Source organism: Triturus cristatus, chromosome 11 (genome assembly GCF_964204655.1).
Source record: "Triturus cristatus chromosome 11, aTriCri1.1, whole genome shotgun sequence".
NCBI classification, from domain to species: Eukaryota; Metazoa; Chordata; class Amphibia; order Caudata; family Salamandridae; genus Triturus; species Triturus cristatus.
Window position 1 is genome coordinate 611,044,871 of NC_140594.1, and position 21,129 is coordinate 611,065,999.

The 21,129-nt window shown below is 49.3% G+C and overlaps 1 protein-coding gene across 10 annotated transcripts in view; it reads right to left on the reverse strand.

Annotated features, from left to right (window-relative positions):
* Window positions 1–21,129, reverse strand: part of LETM2 (leucine zipper and EF-hand containing transmembrane protein 2) — a 283,485-nt gene that overhangs the window by 126,396 nt on the left and 135,960 nt on the right. For all 10 annotated transcript variants that reach the window (XM_085633949.1, XM_085633952.1, XM_085633950.1 and 7 more), the window contains exons 5-6: window positions 8,120–8,263; window positions 6,779–6,919 (exon numbers count right to left, since the gene is read on the reverse strand). In XM_085633949.1, the coding sequence (XP_085490075.1) occupies window positions 6,779–6,919; window positions 8,120–8,263 (285 nt within the window). The remainder of the gene's footprint in view (window positions 1–6,778; window positions 6,920–8,119; window positions 8,264–21,129) is intronic.

The window sequence follows — 21,129 nt, forward strand, 5'->3', positions numbered from 1 at the left end:
GCGGGAATCCTGTCCTCTCTGAACGGATGTAGAAATGGCAAGAACCTGGGATGTTGGCCATAGTTGCTATAGAACGGAGATGACTGTGTGGAGCTGTGAGTGGCGTTGTTATAGGCTATCTCTGCAACCCATAGCAAGTCGACCCATTCTTCCCTGCCCTGGTCCACAAAACATCGCAGATACTGTTTGAGCGTTTGGTTCAGACGCTCGGTTTGGCCGTCCGTTTGAGGGTGGTAGCTGGTGGACAGGGCGGTCTTAACATGCAGCGCAGTGCACCAAGTCTTCCAGAATTGCGCAGTAAACTGCGACCCCCGGTCCGACACGATCACCCCAGGTAATCCATGCAGTCGTACCACATTCTTTAAGAGTAGTGACGCCAATTCCCCGGCCGTAGGGACTCTCTTGCAGGGGATGAAGTGCCCCATTTTCGTCAAGTAATCCACCACCACCAGTATTGCCGTCATCCCCTGGTCTACCGGTAGGCCCACCACGAAGTCCAGTGATATGCTATCCCATGGTCTATCCGGGGTCGGAAGTGGATGTAAGAGCCCTTGGGTTCGGCCATGGTCGGCCTTCATGGTAGCACACGTAGGACACTCCTGTCCCCACCTCCTGACATCCACTCTCATGGTTGGCCACCAGAAATGCCGTCCCATGCTAGCCACCGTTTTTTCAAAGCCCAAATGACCTGCGCATGGAGAGTCATGGCACCAGATGAATGCTTGTTTCCTTAGCCTAGGCGTGGGTATCAATAGGCACCTGCCTTCAGGGGTATCCCGTCCTTCAGCTGCCATTCTCTGTGACTGAGGAGCCACCTCCGCCATGCGAATGACCTGATCCCTCTTTTTATTCCCCTCAGGAAAGTATCCGGTTGGATAACCCCCAATACCATCCTCGGGGAAATGATGGAATGCTCGGTCGCAGGCAATGGTTCCTTAACTGCAGATTGACGGGACAGGGCGTCCGCCTTCCGGTTTTCCGTCCCCGGCCGATATGTGATGCGGAAGTTGAACCCCGCAAAGAAGATCATCCACCGCAGCTGTCTGGGAGAAAGGTGTCTTGTGGCCGTCATGAACTGTAGGTTCCGATGGTCCGTGTGCACCGATACCACATGTCTTGCCCCCATCAACCAATGCCTCCATTCGGTGAAGGCGTCCTTGATTGCGAGAAGCTCCTTCTCCGCAATATGGTAGTTGCGTTCGGCGTCGTTGAGTTTGCGGGACATGTACGCAACGGGATGAAGCACCCCTGTGTCGTGGTTGCGTTGGGACAAGATAGCCCCCAGCGCCACATCCGATGCGTCCGCTTCCACCACGTAGGGGAGATCCGGATCGGGGTGAGCCAACATCGGCGCCTTACCAAAGGCGCTTTTCAGGGCCTCAAAGGCTTTGTTCGCTTCAGGGGACCAGATAAACTCCTTGGACTTCCTCAGTAGCTGTGTGATTGGGGCCACTAATCCTGAAAATCCATCTATAAACCGCCTGTAAAAGTTGGCGAAGCCAATGAAACTTTGGACGTCCTTCACGCTTTGGGGCACCGGCCATTCTTTCACCGCCTTGATCTTTCGTTCTGCCATCTCCTGTCCCTCTGGACTCAGCATCACTCCGAGGAATTCCACGGATGTGACGTGGAAGTCACACTTGCTGAGTTTACAAAACAGCATGTTTTCCCTCAGCTTTTGGAGCACAGCTTTGACGTGGTGTACGTGCTCCTCCACACTGGACGAATAGATGAGGATGTCGTCGATATATACGACCACGTAGATATCCAACTCCTCTCTGAATACCTCATTCAAAAAGTACTGAAAGGCTGCCGGGGCGTTGCACAGACCGAACGGCATGACGAGGTACTCAAAAAGGCCGAACCTGGTCTTAAAGGCGGTCTTCCACTCGTCTCCGTCCCTCATGCGCACCAGATGGTATGCCCCTTTCAAATCCAACTTGGTGTAGATACGAGCTTTCTTGACCTGTTCCAGAAGTACACTGATGAGAGGCAAGGGGTACCGATTCTTTACGGTTATCGCATTCAATGCCCTAAAGTCCACACAGGCTCTCAGCTCCCCATTAGCCTTCGGGATGAAGAAGAGTGGCGAGGCGGCCGGAGACTTGGACGGGCGGATGAATCCTAGCTTGAGGAGTTTATCCAGGTACCCCCGGAGATGCACGTTTTCAGGCTCCGTCAGGGCATACAGCCTGCCGCTGGGAACGCTGGCCCCTGGCACCAGGTCGATCTGGCAGTCAAACTGTCTATGTGGTGGTAGCACTTCCGCTTTCACCTCATCAAATACATCCTCAAAACTGTGATAAGCCTGGGGGAGAGCCACATCTTTTTCTGCCGCTGTAGCCACCGTCTGACTCCCGCTCTCATCTGCGTCAAGGGATTCCGTTCTTATTCCACAATGCAGGATGCAATACGGTGACGTCAGTTCGATGCGATGTGTTGGCCAATCCACAGAGGGGTTGTGTTTCTGTAGCCACGGCAATCCCAATATGACGCCATATTGGGGCGCTCGGATGATGTTAAAATCGATTTGTTCCAAATGGTTCCTCCCACATCTCATTGGAAGGACCCCCGTGTGCTGCCCGATGGGCCCCGTCACCAATCGCCTTCCGTCTACAGCATAGACGTCTTCGGGTACAGCTTTGGGAAGAAGCACTAGCCCTAGCCTGCATGCCTCGTTGTGGTCCATAAACATGCCAGTGGCCCCTGAATCCACCATGGCCACAACGGGTATCCACTGGTCATGCACTCCCACGTGCACCGTGAGAAACAGGTGTCGTTGTCCCTTAGTGACCGAGCTGGAAAGTGAAGGGATGGATGAGTGACTCCGAGATGCCCCTTCTTTGGTCTGGGAGTCCTCTAGTTTTCCGACGGTACGTCCACCACGGCTGTTACCGACCGGTTGGCCCGATAACGTGACGTCTTCGGTTTGGCAGGGCATTCACGTACGTAGTGGCCTTTTTTGCCACAATATAGGCACAATCCTTGTTTACGGCGTGACTCTTTCTCCGTGGCTGTGAGGCTCGCTCGTATTGCGCCGATGTCCATGGGTTCTCCCTTGGATGCGGTGGAAGTTTCAGGACTTCCCACTGTCACATAGGATGGAAGGGATTTTCCTTTTCTCCCATGATCCCCCTTTCTTTCACTTAGCCTATGTTCCAGCCGTAATACCAGGTTGATAAGGCCCTCACATGTCTTGGGTTGTGGGTCAATATGAGCCACGGCGTCCTTGAGCTCATCGCACAGCCCGTGATGGAAGAGCGCCGTCTGTTTAGCAACAGGCCACTTGGTTTCCGCAACCAGCCTTCGGAACGCGTTGAGATACTGCACCAGGTCGTTGGATCCCTGTCTCAACTCAAGCATTTCACGGTCCGCCGTGTACGAGTCAGCCCTTCTGTGGAAGACCTTCAGGAATTCCTCGCGAAAAGCACCCCAATCACATAAGATGGGGTCGTCCCTGCTCACCAGAGGTACGGCCCATTGTGCCGCGTTTCCAGCCAAATAGGATATAAGGAAAGCCACACGAGCCTGACTCGTGGGGAACGCCCTTGGTTTGCACGATAAATGTAGCGCCACTTGTGTGAGGAATACCTGCACTGTGTTAGGATCCCCACTGTACCTCTCTGGTGTTGCCAAGGGGACGGCTACCGGCATTTCCACTACTACCGCAGGGGTCTGGTTCGTGAGGGAGATGCTGGGCGTGAGCGGGTCCAATTGGATAGCATCCAGTCTGGCTTTTACATCGGCTGTTTCTTGCCTGGAGGCAGTCAATTCAATTTGCACGGTCGCTAAAGCAGCCAGCACATCATCAAGTGTTGCCATGTCTGTTATCGACCGGGAGACAGTTAGTGTTATTAAGGTCGGATATTTTGTAACGCCCTGAACGTCTCAGGATCGTTTAACAGACACGATAATGAGAACGCAACCACTTGTGAAGGTTTAGTTATTTTAATGAAGGCAAAAATAATACAAGGAATAAACAAAGGTTATAGTCACTGGAATCCTCCAGGCTAAGTACGTTACCAGCCCACAGCACGGATGGTCCTAACCGTCCTCTGCATATACGCCGATCCCGGCGTATGCCAACAGAGGGCAGAAATGAAATGGCCGACAATGCCAATCGGTAGGCTGTGAGGGGCACGAAGAGTGTTGGGGAAGAATCGAGGAGTCAGGGAAACACCCAGCCGGGGTCTCTACCTGAAGGGAGCAGCCGCTCAACCTCTTCCTCAGACTGCACCGGGACGCGGAGTCACCACCTGGTGATGCGTCACCGATACCCCAATCACAAGCAAAGAAGACTGAACCGAGAGCAGCCGCTCGATCGATCCCGTGGACTTCCGAGTCTGTAACGCGGCAAACACCTCCTGGTGTGCGTTACAGCTGGCAGTCCCTGTATCTCTGGTCGGGCTGGGAGTTACGACTCCAACCAGCAAAAGCGCCACTGCGCTTTGACTCAGCCGAGTCAAAAAGCGAAGCTCAATGGTTATCCGGTAGAGCTTCCGGGTCCTTCACAGGTGACGATGGGGCAAGACACGGCCCAGGGAGTAACGACTCGACCTACCTCCGTTCTTGCCTTACTGGAGCACCACTCCGGAACACTGCTCTTCACTAAGCAGGTACGTCGGTGTAAACACAATATCCGACAGCGTTGTACCTCCCGGTTCCTCCCTTTATAGGGCGTGTTTTCCTTGAGTTATGTAACAGCTCTCCTGTTTACATAAGGGCGTGTTTTCCTTGAGTGATGTAACAGCTCTCCTGTTTACATAAGGGCGTGTTTTCCTTGAGTGATGTAACAGCTCTCCTGTTTACATAAGGGCGTGTTTTCCTTGAGTTATGTAACAGCTCTCCTGTTTACATAACCTCTCAACTGCTAAGCATCCTGGGAGATGTAGTCCGTTTTCGCTGGTTACCGTTTTCCTCCCCTCGCATGACAGGAATTCTTGACAGTGCAAACCTCTGGCAACTAGAGACGCCGTCTCTAACACTCTGGAACATATCCCAACTCATGATCTACCTTCTTGATCTACTACAGGAAAATTGAGCACAACACTTCCAGGAGGACCTTATTTGACAAACTAAGAGATTTTGTGTCTCCTTGCAAGGTACGAACGCAACAAGCTGATACCCCAGCGACTAACTGAGAGACATATTAATACATCAAAGTTTAAAAGGAACAGCTCGGCAAACCACAAACCAAGATTTAAACACTGCTGAACTACAACAGTGTTATATCAATTTAAATGATTTCTGGATGAAACTGCCAACAAGCAAAGCGTGGAGCAAGGTGGCTCTGCAACTGAATGAGGAAGCATTTCTGGGATTTAGGTCAAGAACCCAGAACTAGAATGAATGAATGAATACTGAACTTATAGAGCGCAAAAATTTGCCCAAGGGCGTCAAGGCGCTATTGCGGAACTGGAAGTGCAGACAAGATGGCATGCTCAAACTGAAATCTGTGAAAAAAGCCAGGTCTTCAAGGCTTTACGGAAGAGAGGATGTGACACCTGAAACCCCCACAGAAACCCAAATACACAAAACACAAGGGCAGAATTTAGAGCAGTCAAAGTAGAAGTTAAGAGATACTTTGGAATTTTGCTGCACAAGCAAGAAAACAGAAGACGTTCGGTTGGGGTGGGTCGCAAGCATAAAAGTGTTCAATAGTGGAGGAGTAGACATGGCAACAGGAAGAAGATAAAAGTACATGTCACCTCCCCCAACCCCATAAAAGACGAGAAAAAGATTTGCTGAAGAAAAAATCAAAGTGTGTAAATCCAACAAGTAGCACCACACAAACCAAATAATGCAAAGTGTAAAAGCTGAGGTCATGTAGTCGATGAGGACCAGTTTAATTTTAAAATGTGATGAGACTACACAAGACGAAAATACCGGATTTAGTTCAGAAGCTGAAAGAAAAAACTCTGTTGCAATATCTGATAAATCGGATAACAGCCAGTGCTATGTACAGTGAACCAGTGTAATTGGCAGTAAGAGTTCTAATGAAGGTAAATAGAGCTAGTGTAAAGTAGCAAGATGTAAATAAAGTATAAATGGAAAAAGCTAAAAATAAACTGTGAGTTACTGACATCAGGTTGCTAGGCCTGTCACCATTTCGTGAAATTTTTAGAAGGATGTCCACCATCTAGAAACGGACATCACCCATCAGGAGTTTTTAGTGAGCTTTACAGGCCATTCGGGAAAAAGGAAGTCTCTAGTTTCACTAGTCTCTAAACCATTTCTTTAAGCATGTCCATACAGCATCAGATTCAAGAAAGCACTCAAAACTAAAACAAATTCTGAATGTTCTCAGCAAAAATTGGAATGATCATAGAGAAACGCCAGTCTGTTTCGGATCACAAAGAAACCAAGAGGTTTCGCCACTCAATGCAGAGAAAGGAACTAGAAGCGTAAATGTAAGAAAATTAAAGTAATTCTGTAAGAGAAACAGTACCTACTTACACTTCTACTTAGTTAATTTTTCTCCAGGTCTTTTATTATTTGAACAAAGCTTTACATAAGAGGGAATGGAAATATGCTTGCGTTTCTATATTTATAAGTGAAAACATAGCTTATACTGACTAGGCTGTGAGAAAATCAATCCATTTTAAAAAGAATGACATCTCTTATTAGTAAATTTATGGTATGCATATTCCTAATCAGATTTCGCCTAGGCACAAGATCTGTCACCAAAAGTAAGGTTAGTTGGTTTTAAGCGCCTAACTAACCAAGGTTCAGGCTAACAGTCAAAATAACAGCGGAAGGACAAAGGCGTGCTCATCACCTGCTGAACGTAAGAGGAGAACTGCCCAGTAGTGGCATCGCCAGTTTCTGCTTTGTTTCTTCTCGCCATCTCAGAAATGGTTTCTTGGAGAAATTTTGCCAGCTCCAGCTTAGCTCCCAGCTTCTTCTTCATCTTTTCTTCCTTGGTGTTAGATGGAAAGAAAGCAAAAGGTGTTATGTAATTTAACCCAATGTTACGTAAGCATTCCTAGTAAATTAGACTGTGTCTCAACAGTCCTACATATAATACATTGAGGTAGCATATCCTTTTATTTATTATCAATTAAAGCGTAAACTTATACTGTGAGCCTAGCCAAAAAGCAGCGGAGAGCTGTAAAGGATAGTAGTAGTAGGAATAAGACATGTTTTGACATAGTAATATATATCTTGGCATTACCATCTTAGAACATCATACAGATTGTGACAGTGTCAGGAAGGTAATATTCTCTGAGTTATGATATCCCTAATCCTGGATATCTCTGACATCAGAAGTAGCCTTAAGGGCATATCGAACTACTGCCTCCCAGACGGTGATCAATGTTCAAGATAATCTACTTGAAATGAAATGAAAGCTAAGCCCTCCTTACAGGCTCCCACAAAGTGTTTTTTCTACAATCGTTGACGGTCTTTAGCTGTAAAAAGGAAACATTACTTTGTGGGGGACGTGGGGATACAAGTGTACAGTTGCAGTTTAGGACAGGAGAAATGGGATGCGCAATATTCTAAAGTCGACTTTCAGTTTGAAATCATTCTTGATTTACCTGTTTAAAATGTTTATTTTACATTGCACTTCAAGTATACCTTTCTACTGTCAGACAGAATTACATAAAATGTTGAGAGTAAGCATTTAATATCTGGGAAAATGAGCTTAACTTATACATTAAAAATGTATTGCATGTAAGCTCAAACCTCAGTGTCCAGATAAAGAAAATCAACCCATATATATATTTATTGGAAAGCCACCAAGCTCCACCCTGAAATACCTCTCAAAAGAAGACCAGTAAAAGGCTGCCCTTTTTCTTGCATTAGCCTTTCTGCCCCTGGTACTGCCAACAGTGTATCATACGCTGGTGGTCGAAGTGGGGAAGGTCTCATTTACATAGGGAATAGCACACAGCAATGAGATGTGCCTGGAGAACAGATACCTACAATATTAAAAGGGATTTCCAAAGTGTTTTATAATTTACAAAATGTTCACCTCTTCAAAATAAGGCAGCAAACTGCAGGTCTTCGAAAGGTGAAAATAACTTGAAACAAGGAATGTAACACAGGAGCAGTTAAAATAATGCAGTCTTCAAAAAGAGTTATCAAAGGTCAATTTGCAGACTGAATGCATACAAACCTTCTTGGATTCGGTCTCAAATGTTGATGGCAGCATTTCTGGGAAAAGCTTCAAGAATACAGGCAACAGAAACTCCATGAAAGGTACAATGATGAAGACAGTAAATGGCAGAAGTCGGAAGAGATCAGCACAAGTCCTCATCAGCTGTGGATCAAACCAAAATCCAAATAATCAGCAACTTTTTTTACAGTTTAAAAGCCACAATATCTGACATCACCAACTCAATATCTGAGCAGTATAACAATTCCAATTGCAAAAAAATAATGGAGCTGTTACTGCCCGAATGCGCCAGCATAAACAGGACCATTTTCTTTTCATCTACCAGGAATGACAATGTTGCAGTGGTGTGACAGTTACATAACATGTATTTAAAAAACTCTGGAAGACACACGGTTATTATCAAACACTTCAGTCCCGGCAACAGGCCTCATGCTGCTCCTACATTTCACACTGCTAGGAGACCTCGACAACCGCCCGGACCCCGACTCCCTCCTGGACAGCCTCCATACCATAGGACTTAAGCAGATAGTACAAGAACCAATGCACACAGCTGGGCACATCCTCGATCCCGTCTTCACAGCAGGGAACTCCATCACCTTCAGCCATACCTCCGAACTCCCACTGACGGACCACCGCTGTGTTCACTTCACCTTCAAATACAACATCCCCCGCAGGCGTCCGCATCAGCTCCAGTGCAGGAATTGGAACAAGATCGCCGTAAACCAGCTCGCCGCCGCCATAGGCAGCTCCGCTCCCACCACCACAGACGATTACCCCACCACCACCGCCCGCAATACAAAACTTGATCACCAACTGCGCCAACACCGTCGCCCCCTCAAGAAAGCCTCCAAGCCCCACGCCAAGAGAGCCAGCTGGTTTCCTACCGAACTTCGAGACTCCAGACGCACCTGCAGACGACTTGAAAAACAGTGGAGGAACTCCAAAACCCCGACAGACCTCGACAACTTCAAAACAGCTACCGCTGCCCACCACAAGCTCATCAGACTCTCCAGGAAGAAAGCTCTTCAGGACAGAATCTTCACCAACGCACACAACAGCAAGGAACTCTTCGGCATCGTCAAAGAGTTCGCCCAACCCAACAGCGAGTCCACAAACATCACGCCCTCCCAGGACCTCTGCGACAGATTCAGCGCTTTCTTCCATCACAAAATCAAGATCATCTATGACAACTTCGACGACAACAACCCACACGCGGAACCCCCTCCCAACACTCCCAACGGAACGCAGCCGACACTAGGCAGCTGGATCTCCCTCAGCATCAAAGATACTCTGGGAATAATGAAGACCATCCACTCCGGGCTCCCACGGACCCCTGCCCCTACCACATCTACAGCAAAGCCACAGACATCATCGCCACCGAGCTTCAATGTATCATCAACCGTTTCTTCGAGACCGCCTCCTTCCCCGATGACAGGAAACAAGCAGAGATCAACCCTCTCCTGAAAAAACCTTCAGCGGACCCCACCGACTTCAAGAATTTCAGACTGTTCTGCCTACTTCCTTACCCAGCCAAAATCATGGAAGAAACCGTCAACAACCAACTCGCCATCTTCATCAAAGAAAACCATATCCTCGACTCCTCCCAATCAGTCTCACTGTGCCACTGGAATCAAGCTATCCTGGCTGAAGAGGGGTGAAACCCCGAAACCGGTCCTAGGATGCTTGTTTCCAGTGTAGGGAGGACCTGGCTTGGCAGTTCGGACAGGACTGTTCCGATAAGGCACAGGGTCAAGACTGATTTGCATATGGCCAGGTCTAAACTGGGCTGCATGGTGAGCAAAAGAATGATGGATTTAACCCAGATCTCTTGACTGGGGGTGAATGTTTTGATTTGTTCTGCATTCCGTCCATCAGTTGTGTGTCTTTTGCTTTCTCGCCCTAAGTGTGCGGGGTATGCCCAGACGTGAGTCCCGGGCTCACTGTGCCACTGGAATCAAGCTATCCTGGCTGAAGAGGGGTTTTTGGATACAAGTTTTTGCTATTTTTTTGTCACGTCTTTAGAGGCAAGATTGTGTGTCCCACATGTACTACACGCCGTGACATTATACATGACGTGAGTTTCGTTACCAAAACTCAAGGCTGTTGTCTTTGTAACACTTCTCTTTACTTTGAAAACTTTAACTTACCGTAATCGAATGCTATAGATACACGCAGTTATTTGGCTCACAGTTATGGAAACGAGCTGTAAGGTTTTTTTCCTGACTTGCACAATCTACTGCACATATGATACGCTAAAGGAAATACAATGCTATTTGGCCCGCCTGATACATGGTAGGAGAACCTGTACTACACGCCGTGATATTATAGACGACGTGAGTTTCATTACCATAAACCCAAGGCCGTTTTTTGTAACACTCACTACTTTTAGACATTTTGTACACACAGTTAATTGGCTCACAGTAATGGAAACTATTTGAAAGTGTTTTTCTTCCCTAGTCGCACAATCGACTGCAAATATGATACGCTAAATAAACCATAAAACATGGTATACCTTATTCCCTTCAGCAACAATGCACCAATAAATACAACAGCCAATGTTCGGTTACATCCACATTTCCGATTTATTTAGACAGACTGACTTTTTTTTTTCCTCTCACTAAGTGAAACCAACCGATTAGATATATGTTACACTGTCTGCTCCACCTAGGACTGGATCAATATTACAGTCATTTATCAATCCACATTGTTGATCTACTTTTGTAAACTGACCTTTAGCCCTTCACTATTATGATTTCAGTCAACTGCTTGCATTGTGAGATATTTTCTAGTCAGCATCAAAGGGGTTTGAAAATTAAATCCCACCTGTTTTTTCGAAAAGGACTTGGATGCCACCTCGAGTACCTGTGCCGAGGTAAAGGTGTCACCTGGCCACCCGAAGGAACGGGTAAACCATATTCGCAGCTTATCTAATTAAGCATTGCTGAACATTTTACAACAAGGGGCGTTAAAGGGTTCACTAACATTGTCTTTTATGAATACACTTTAATGATAATTACAATTGCAGAGTGCATCTCTAATCATGTGCTATAATTTAACACATTTGTTTCCTTACAGGCAATACACCGACCAGGGTTCTCACATTACAGTGATTATCACTCCAACCACTGGTTCTGTATACCCTTCATTCAGTTTTTGCTTTGGGGTATTTACCCCAAAATCACCTTTTCACTTTGGTCCTGATGAAAGCTGCCACACCTCTGCAGAGGGTTCTAGGTTGAAACATGTCAACCCTCATTGTTCTATGACAGGTTGAATAAACCCCTGTCATAGTTTTCTTTTTAGTCCTGACCTAAGGATGCCCCAAAAAAGCTTGTTTGGCATACCTGAGAGTTAGTCTTAGCTCACACACTACTTTTCTTTCTGCCCCTCACCACACCCTGCTCAACTACAGGTTTTAGAATACCTCCATTGCTTGACAAAACAAAATATTGCTGAGCTCCTCCCTCGCAGAGAGGGGGTTGTAGCCCGCACTGCGTCTAGGTTTGCAGTGCGAGGAGGTTACCCTATGATGAAGCATGCCACCTTCGGGTGGGTGAAGGAAACTGGCCTGTAAAAGGGATACCACAGCACTCTCCTTCTTTATTTTCAATACTGATGTACCCACTCTCAGATGCACTCAGGCATGCATGCACCTCCTCATAGATCTACTCAGAGACCCATGCAACCACTGATAGACCCACTCACAGATTCACGCATTCACTCAGACACTTACAGACCTACTCAGAGACTCATGCACCCACTGACAATCCCATTAAGATACGTAGCCACCCACTCACACAACCACTCAGACACACACACACACACTCACAGACCCACTCAGGGACTCATGCACGGGCACAGACACTTCGAGACTCATGCATGGAACGACCCTTAACCTTGCCAGGTAGGTCGCTTCCCCCCCCCCCCGCTGCAGCTCCACCAGCGCTCTTAGTGTTTTGTGCCCTGTGATCCTCAGTGCCCCACTGACCATTGTATTTTCCCTTCTTGTGTACCAGTTTACTTTAGTCCCTTGCTCCTCCGTAATCCTCTGTGCCCCACAGACCATTGTATTTTATTTCCCCTTTCTTGTGTAACCTTTTTTGCCTTTTTTTCCTCCGTGCCCATTCCTCGCAGTTCCCGCTGCTGCTGCCCTAGCGGCCCCGCCCCCCGCGCCCATTCACAGCTCTCTGCTACCCGTCTCCCGCCTGCTCCTCCCTCCCACCTCCCCTTAAAATGGCGGCCGCGCGCAGCGGGTGCGCTGCTGGCGCGCCGCTGGCGCGCCTAAGGCAAGCCCGTCTGTGCCCGTCCGCGCCTGGACCGCGCCCAGCGCCAGAACCCCTGGCCTCCGCACCAACCACGAAGACAGCCTCCGATACGATGCCAGCACCCTCATTGCTCTCAACCCAGGACAGACCCCCACCTGCTGCAGGGCCACCCCGAAGCGCACCCACGGTCCCTTCGCCTGCCACAACTGCAGCTTCTCCTGCATCGAAGACACAGACTCCCGCCACGACAGAACACAACAAGCTCCGATGCATCCTGATCAACATCCGCTCTGCACACAAACACGCCGTCGAGCTCTAGGACCTACTCGACACCGCATCACCAGATGTCGCCTTCCTGACCGAGACCTGGATGAACGAAGCCTCCTCTCCAGACATTGCCATAGCCATCCCCGACGGATACAAGATCGCCCGCAGAGACCGCACCAGCGGAGTTGGAGGAGGAATCGCCATCGTCCACAAAAAGACCACCAGGGTCTCAACAAACACCGACGACACTCTCAGCACCGCCGAACACATGCACTTCCAGATCCACACGGATCCCAAGACCACCCTAAGAGGCACCCTCGTCTACAGACCACCCGGACCCCGACCACAATTCTGCGACGCCATCGCCGACTTTGTCAGCATGCACGCTCTGACCTACACCGACTACATCCTCCTCGGAGACCTAAACTTCCATCTGGAGAACGACGACAGCAACTCCTCCACCCTGATAGACAACCTCGCCAACCTCGGACTGGAACAGCTCGTCACGACGCCGACCCACATCGCCGGACACACGCTCGACGCGATCTTCTCCTCAAGCCCCCACGTCTCCTTCAGCCACATCTCTGAACCCACCTGGACCGACCACCACTGCATCCACTTCACCTTTCGGAAACCCGTCACACATCACCTCACCCCACAGATCCCCCGTCGCTGCTGGGGCAAAATCATCGAAGTACAACTACAGACAAACCTCGCACTCAACCCACCGACCAACCCCGACAATGGTGCGCGCACCCTCAGACAATGGATGGACGACTGCGCCAACACCCTAGCCCCGCTGAAAAAACAAACCCTCAAAGACACCAGCAAGAGAGCCAATTGGTTCACCCCGGAACTCCTAGCGTCTAAGCGCACCTGCCGGAAGCTGGAGAACATATGGCACAGCGAGAAGTCACCAGGCAGCCGCACAGCCCACAAAAACGCCATCCGCAACCACCACCACCTCATCAGGATCGCCAAGAGAACCTCCTTCAAAGACCGCCTCGACAACAACGCACACAACAGCAAGGAGCTCTTCAACGTCGTTAAAGAACTCTCCAACCCCAGCTCCAACGCCAACGACATCCTGCCGTCGCAAGCCCTGTGCGACTCCCTCGCCACCTTCTTCCACCACAAGATCGCCGACATCCACGACAGCTTCAACCCCCGGACGACCCCAACAGGCCCCAACACGCCAGACCCACCGCACCCCACCAACCACGACCCCCTGACAACCTGGGCCAACGTGAGTATCGAAGACACAATCAAGACCATGGGCACAATCCACTCCAACTCGCCGTCTGACCCCTTTCCACACCACATCTTCAACAAAGCCAGCAGCTCCATCGCACCCCACTTGCGCAACATATCATCAACCTCTCCTTCGAGACCGCGACCTTCCCTGAGAGCTGGAAGCACACCGAAATCAACGCCCTACTGAAGAAACCCAAGGCGGACCCGAGCGAACTCAAAAACTTCCGGCCCATCTCCCTGCTTCCGTTCCCAGCTAAGGTCATCGAGAAGATTGTCAACATCCAGCTCACCCGCTACCTCGAAGACAACAGCATCCTGGACCCCTCCCAGTTAGGATTCCGCAGCAACCACAGCACCAAGACCGCCCTCATCGCCGCCACAGACGACATCAGGATCCTACTGGACAACGGCGAGACGTCAGCCCTCATCCTTCTGGACCTCTCCGCCGCCTTCAACACCGTCTGCCACTGCACACTACGCACACGACTCCACGATGCAGGGATCCGAGACAAGGCCCTGGACTGGACTTCCTCCTTACTCTCCGGCAGAACCCAGAGAGTCCGCTCCCCCCGTTCCGATCCGAAGCCTCTGAGATCATCTGCGGCGTCCCGCAGGGATCCTCCCTCAGCCTGATGCTGTTCAACGTCTACATGGCGCCCCTTGCACGCATCGCCCGACATCACGATCTCAACATAATCTCCTACGCCAATGACACGCAACTGATCCTCTCCCTCATCAAGGACCCTCTCACCGCCAAATCCAACCTCCACCAGGGAATGAAGGCCGTCGCCGAATGGATGGAGGATAGCCACCTTAAGCTGAACACAGACAAGACGGAGATCTCATCCTCGGGCCCAACCCCTCAGCATGGGACGACTTCTGGTGGCCCGCGTCACTGGGGACACCCCCCGCACCCACCAACCACGCACGCAACCTGGGAGTCATCCTCGACTCGAAACTCACCATGACCAAACAAGTCAACGCTGTCTCCTCCACCTGCTTCAACACCCTCCGTGTGCTCCGCTAGATCTACAGATGGATCCCGACAGACACAAGAAAAACAGTCACCCAGGCCCTAGTCAGCAGCAGACTCGACTACGGAAACGCCCTCTACGCCGGCGCCCCGACCAAGCTCATCAACAAACTGCAAAGAATCCAGAATGCCTCTGCACGCCTGATCCTCGACGTCCCGCGCCGCGATCCCATCACCCCCCACCTCAGGAACCTGCACTGGCTCCCTGTCGACAAAAGAATCTCCTTCAAGCTCCTGATCCACGCACACAAGGCACCCCACAAGACCGGCCCAGCTTATCTCAACAGTCGACTCTCCTTCTACGTACCCAACAGGAAACTCCGCTCCGCAGACCTCTCCCTGGCCACCATCCCATGCATCCGTAGAACCACAGCCGGAGGCAGATCCTTCTCCCACCGTGCCGCCACAACCTGGAACACCCTCCCCCTCATCCTACGACAAACCGTAGACCTTCTAACCTTCAGGAGACAGCTCAAGACCTGCCTGTTCGACCAGTAGCAACAGCACCCCCCCCCCCTCCCCTCCCTCAGCGCCTTGGAACCCTTGCGGGTATGTAGTGCGCTCTACAAATTATTTGAATGATTGATTGATTGGTTGATTGATGCATCCACTCACAGACTCATTCAGACACCCACTGACAGACCTACTCATGCATCTACTCAGACCCACTGAGACTAATGAACCCACTCACAGATCTATTCACTCAGATACCCACTCAGGCACTGATATACCTACTCACAAATCCACTCAGGCACTTGTGCACCCACTCACACACCCACTCAGACACTCATGCACCCATTCACAGACACACTCAGGCAATGACACACTCACCTGGAGACACACTCAGAGAATGACACACCCATGCACCCAGTCAAAGACTCATGCACCCACTCACAGACCCACTCAGAGACTCATGTACACACTCACAGACCCACTCAGAGACTCACACAACCACTCACAGACCTACTCAGACACTCATGCACCCACTGACAGACAAAGGCACCCACTCACAGACCCACTCAGGTACTTGTCACTCAATCAGAGACCCACTCAGACCCTTACACACTCAGTGACAGACCCACTCAGACACTCATTCACACAGACACACTCCGACTTATGCACCTACTCACAGACCTACTCAGAGACATATTGCACCTATTCAAAGACACTCAGACACTCATTTACAGACCCACTCATGAACTGATGTACCCAATTACAGATGCACACAGGCACACATGCACCCACTCATAGACCTACTCAGAGACCCATGCAACCACTGACCGACCCACTCACAAATTCACGCATCCAGTCAGACACTTACCCACTCACAGACCTACTCAGGCACTGATATACACTCACCTGGAGACCCACTCAGAGACCCGTGCACCCAGTCACAGATCCACTTAGTCACCCATGCATCCATTCAAAGACTCATGTACCCACTCACAGACCCACTCAGAGACTCATGTACACACTCACAGACCTACTCAGAGACTCACACAACCACTCACAGACCTACTCAGACACTCATGCACCCACTCAGGTACTTCTGCACCCAATCAGAGACCCACTCAGACCCTTACACACCCAGTGACAGACCCACTCATGCACCCACTCACAGACCCACTCAAGAGACGTATGCACCTACTCACAGACCTACTCAGAGACATATTGCACCTATTCAAAGACTCACTCAGAGACTCATGCACACACTTACAGACACACTCATGCACTGATGAACTCATTCTCAGATGCACTCAGGCACGCATGCACCCACTCATAGACCTACTCAGAGACCCATGCAACCACTGACAGACCCACTCACAAATTCACGGATCCAGTCAGACACTTACACACCCACTCACAGACCTACTCAGGGACTCATGCACTGACTCACAGACCCACTTAGAGACTCATGCAACCACTCACAAACCCATTCAGAAACCCACTGACAGACCCACTCAGACACTCATGCATCTACTCACAGACCCACTGAGAGACTAATGTACCCACTCACAGATCCACTCACTCGTGTACCCACTCACAAACCCACTCAGGCACTGATATACCCACTCACAAATCCACTCAGGCACTCATGCACCCAAAGACTCTCACACCCACTCACAGACCCACTCAGACACTCATGCACCCATTCACAGACCTACTCAGAGGATGACGCACTCAGCTGGAATCCCACTCAGGGAATGACACACCCACTCACAGACCCACTCAGAGACTTATGCACCTACTCACAGACCTACTCAGACTCCTGCACCCACTGAGAAACACGCTGAGACAATTATGCACCTACTCACATACTCAATCAGGAACTCATGCACTGACTCACAGACACACTTCAAGACTCATTAACCCACTCACAGACCCATTCAGACACCCACTGACAGACCAACTAAGACACTCATGCATTTACTCACAGACCCACTGAGAGACTAATGCACCCACTCACAGATTCACTCAGGGACTCATGCACTGACTCACAGACCCACTTAGAGACTCATGCAACCACTCACAAACCCATTCAGAAACCCACTGACAGACCCACTCAGACACTCATGCATCTACTCACAGACCCACTGAGAGACTAATGCACCCCCTCACAGATCCACTCACTCATGTACCCACTCATAAACCCACTCAAGCACTGATATACCCACTAACAAATCCACTCAGGCACTCATGCACCCACTCAAAGACTCTCACACCCACTCACAGACCCACTCAGACACTCATGCACCCATTCACAGACCTACTCAGAGAATGGCACACCCACTCACAGATCCACCCGTGCATCCTGTCACAGATCCACTAAGTCAGCCTTGCACCTGCTCACAGACCCACTCAGACTCATGCACCCACTCACAAACCCACTCAGAGACTCATGTACCCACTCACAAACCCATTGAGACACTTGACCATTCATTCATAGATCCACTGAGAAACTCATACACCTACTCACAGACTCATGCACTCACTCACAGACACACTCAGACTCTCATATATGGTCTCATAGACCCAGTGACACTCACACACCCTCCGACAGAGGTTCTGAGATAATTATGCACCTACTGACAGGCCCACTCAAACTCTCATACAAGCAGTTCGCCAGACAGGCTCAGAGACTCATTCATGTTTTAATAGTTATTTAGATAGCGATGTATCTAGTGTGATGCATAGAATAAATTATATAGTTATACATTTTTCATTATGCTGGTGGCTATTGAATGTCTGCTTTGTAAATTTGGGACATAGTCATGAATATTTTTTTTAAATTAAGAAAAAAGGTATTTATAAAGAAAATTAACAACATTTTGGGCAATAGGGTGGCTCTGAGACGAGCCTTTGTGTTCATTGTGTGTGCTACAGATAGGTCAGATGCAGAGTTTCAGGTTGCTGAGAAACACCCTGTTGCCTTCGTCTGTGTAGTGAACTCCATCATTTCTACAGATTCCATGCATGTCAAAATGCAGGTTGTCATTGTAAATGGAGCCCAAATTATGGTCTCTGAGGAATACAGAAACAGTTTTATTAACATGTTTTCTGGCTTCGTCAATCTGTTGTCAGCCAGTCAGATAGCTACAGGACTTATAAATGTAGTCGCATATATAGAAACTACTTATGTATGCTGCAATATCAAAGGCAGTTGCAGACAAACCTACATAACAGTCTATTCCCTAACATAGGTACTAATGTATTCTTTTAGCCACTTAAATGCACTTTTAGATAGCGGTAGAGGCACTAAAACAGACAGACATATTCTGGTACACTTACTTAAACATCTCATGGCACTGCTATAGTCGGACTCGTGCACTCACTGAGATATATAGGCAAGTAGTGACACAACATTGTCATCCATCCAGACAAATAGTCCTTTAAAAATGGGTAAGGCCTACTAGTGCAGAGCTTGTCTATGTACTGTCGGCACCCACTCAACTTGGCATGTAAAAGCTTTGTCAAGTTTTAAAGCCAGAGTTTAGTACACATAACTCACTTTTGAGATACTCTGTAGGTATGCCATAAAACACAGTGCTTTGTGCTTAAAAGATGAGAGATGTCTTTTTTTGTTTAATAACTTACTGGTGCACTTGCAGAACCTTATGCCAAGTACATAGAGTACACCACCTATAATGCAACAGACATACAAGATTTCAAAAGCATAGCACCTCTGCCTCGCCCAGTCGGACACCAATAGAGGAACTTATACAAAGCATGCAATACCTTGGAATGGGACTACCTATTCACTCTGTTGGGCAGGTGTGGCCTGGGCCCTTGCTATCTCTGCATGGTCAAGCTCCTATACACCCTGCCCACAGCAAGGGTGAAAACAGGACCCTATCTGTCCAAGCCAGTACCCATCGCACGCGGTACCAGACAGGGCTGCCCACTGTCACCCCTCCTGTTCTCTCTGGCCATGGAACCACTAGCGGCTACTATCCGGCTTGGGGGAGCAGAATGGGGAATACCGCTTCGTGGCGCAATGCACGTAGTTTTTCTCTATGCAGATGATCTATTACTATATGTGAGAGACGTTTGGGCTACCCGAGATACCATTGAGAATACACTTACAGATTTTGCATCACTGTCTGGCCTCAAGGTCAACTGGGCCAAGTCATGCTTGTACCCCTTTAACCCACCCACCGCAGACCCAGGGCTATCCATAACCGGTCAGAAATCCGCTGGCATCCAACTGGTATCCGTTATGTTGGTATCAGGATATAACATTGATTCGATGACCTACTGGACGTCAATATCACACGTGCGACATTCGCTATGCGATTGCAAATGTCATTTTGGTGCACCCTACCACTAACGGTAATGGGTCGTATTGCCCTTCTGAAAATGGTGCTGTTACCCAGGGTGTTATATTCCTCTGCGAATTTACCAATTTATATCCGCCCTCCAATGTTTCGTTCCTTCTAGAGCATGATGCATGAGTTCATTTGGAATGGCTCTTGCTGCCGAGTCGCACTATTCAAACTGTACCTCCCAGTGGACATGGAGGGACTTGTAATGTCCCATATAGAACACTACTAACTGGCAGCACAGCTTCAGTGGGTTGCCGGATGGATGAGCAGGTAACACACACAGGACACGGCCACGTAACATCAGGCCTGGCCAAGTTCATCCATTCTATGACTATTCCACCCAGGAAGCCGGGACAAGACCCCGAAGCAGCTAATGCTGGCAGTGGCCCATAGATGCTTTAAACACACCTTACTCCTCACCAAAGACTACATCCCATATGCGCCTGCCTTCCCACTGCAGGGCACACCGAGAGGACAAAAATACGTCATGAGTGTGGACCTCCCCGCATTGAAAACAACGGGGTTACAAACATTGGGAGACCTTTACAGGGACAGACAGCTGGCTCCTTTCCTGACACTAGCGTCAGATGAAGGACTCCCTCAATGGCAGTTACTGTTTCATGCCTCCCTAACAACGGAATTGAGGGAACATTCAGGTGACAAGGGGCAATACACCTCACAATACAATACATCCACAACATGGGCACAGGGAGGTGGCTAATTAAATGCTTCGCTGACTCACTACGCATGCACACGGCGCACCGGCTACTCTCACTTAGAAATCACTGGGATGCTGCCTTACAGAATCCCAGTACTGACAAAACTCGGGAGGCTATACTACAGGGACCAGCTTGCATACCTAGAAACACACGGTCCCGTCTCATACAACTTTACATAATCCATAGGGCGTACCTTACATTGGAGAACATCAATAGCTACTTTTACCGCACGGATGTTCGGTACCCCCGCTGTCATTTGGTGGATGCAAACCTGATACATATGCTATGGGGCTGCACTGCCTTGGTCACTTATTGGCGCACCGTCACCACCCAACTCACAGACTGCACTGAGAGCACAGTGATGAACAGATAGGAGATCTGCATCCTGGGCCTGTACCACAGATCCTAACAAAACAAAGCATTGTCAAGCTTCATCGATCTAGGCCTGATTACTGCCAAATGCCTGATTACAGGGCGTTGGAAACACACGGAACCCCCTCCTTGGGAAGCATGGTACCGCTCTTTTCTCCCTTGGGCACAAGCTGAAAGTGTGGCAATGCGCCAGGAAGACGCACTGGGTCTGCGCCTGATCCCGTTGGCAACAGCTTGGGATGCCATGCTCAGGGATTTACAAAAACCCCACCAGATG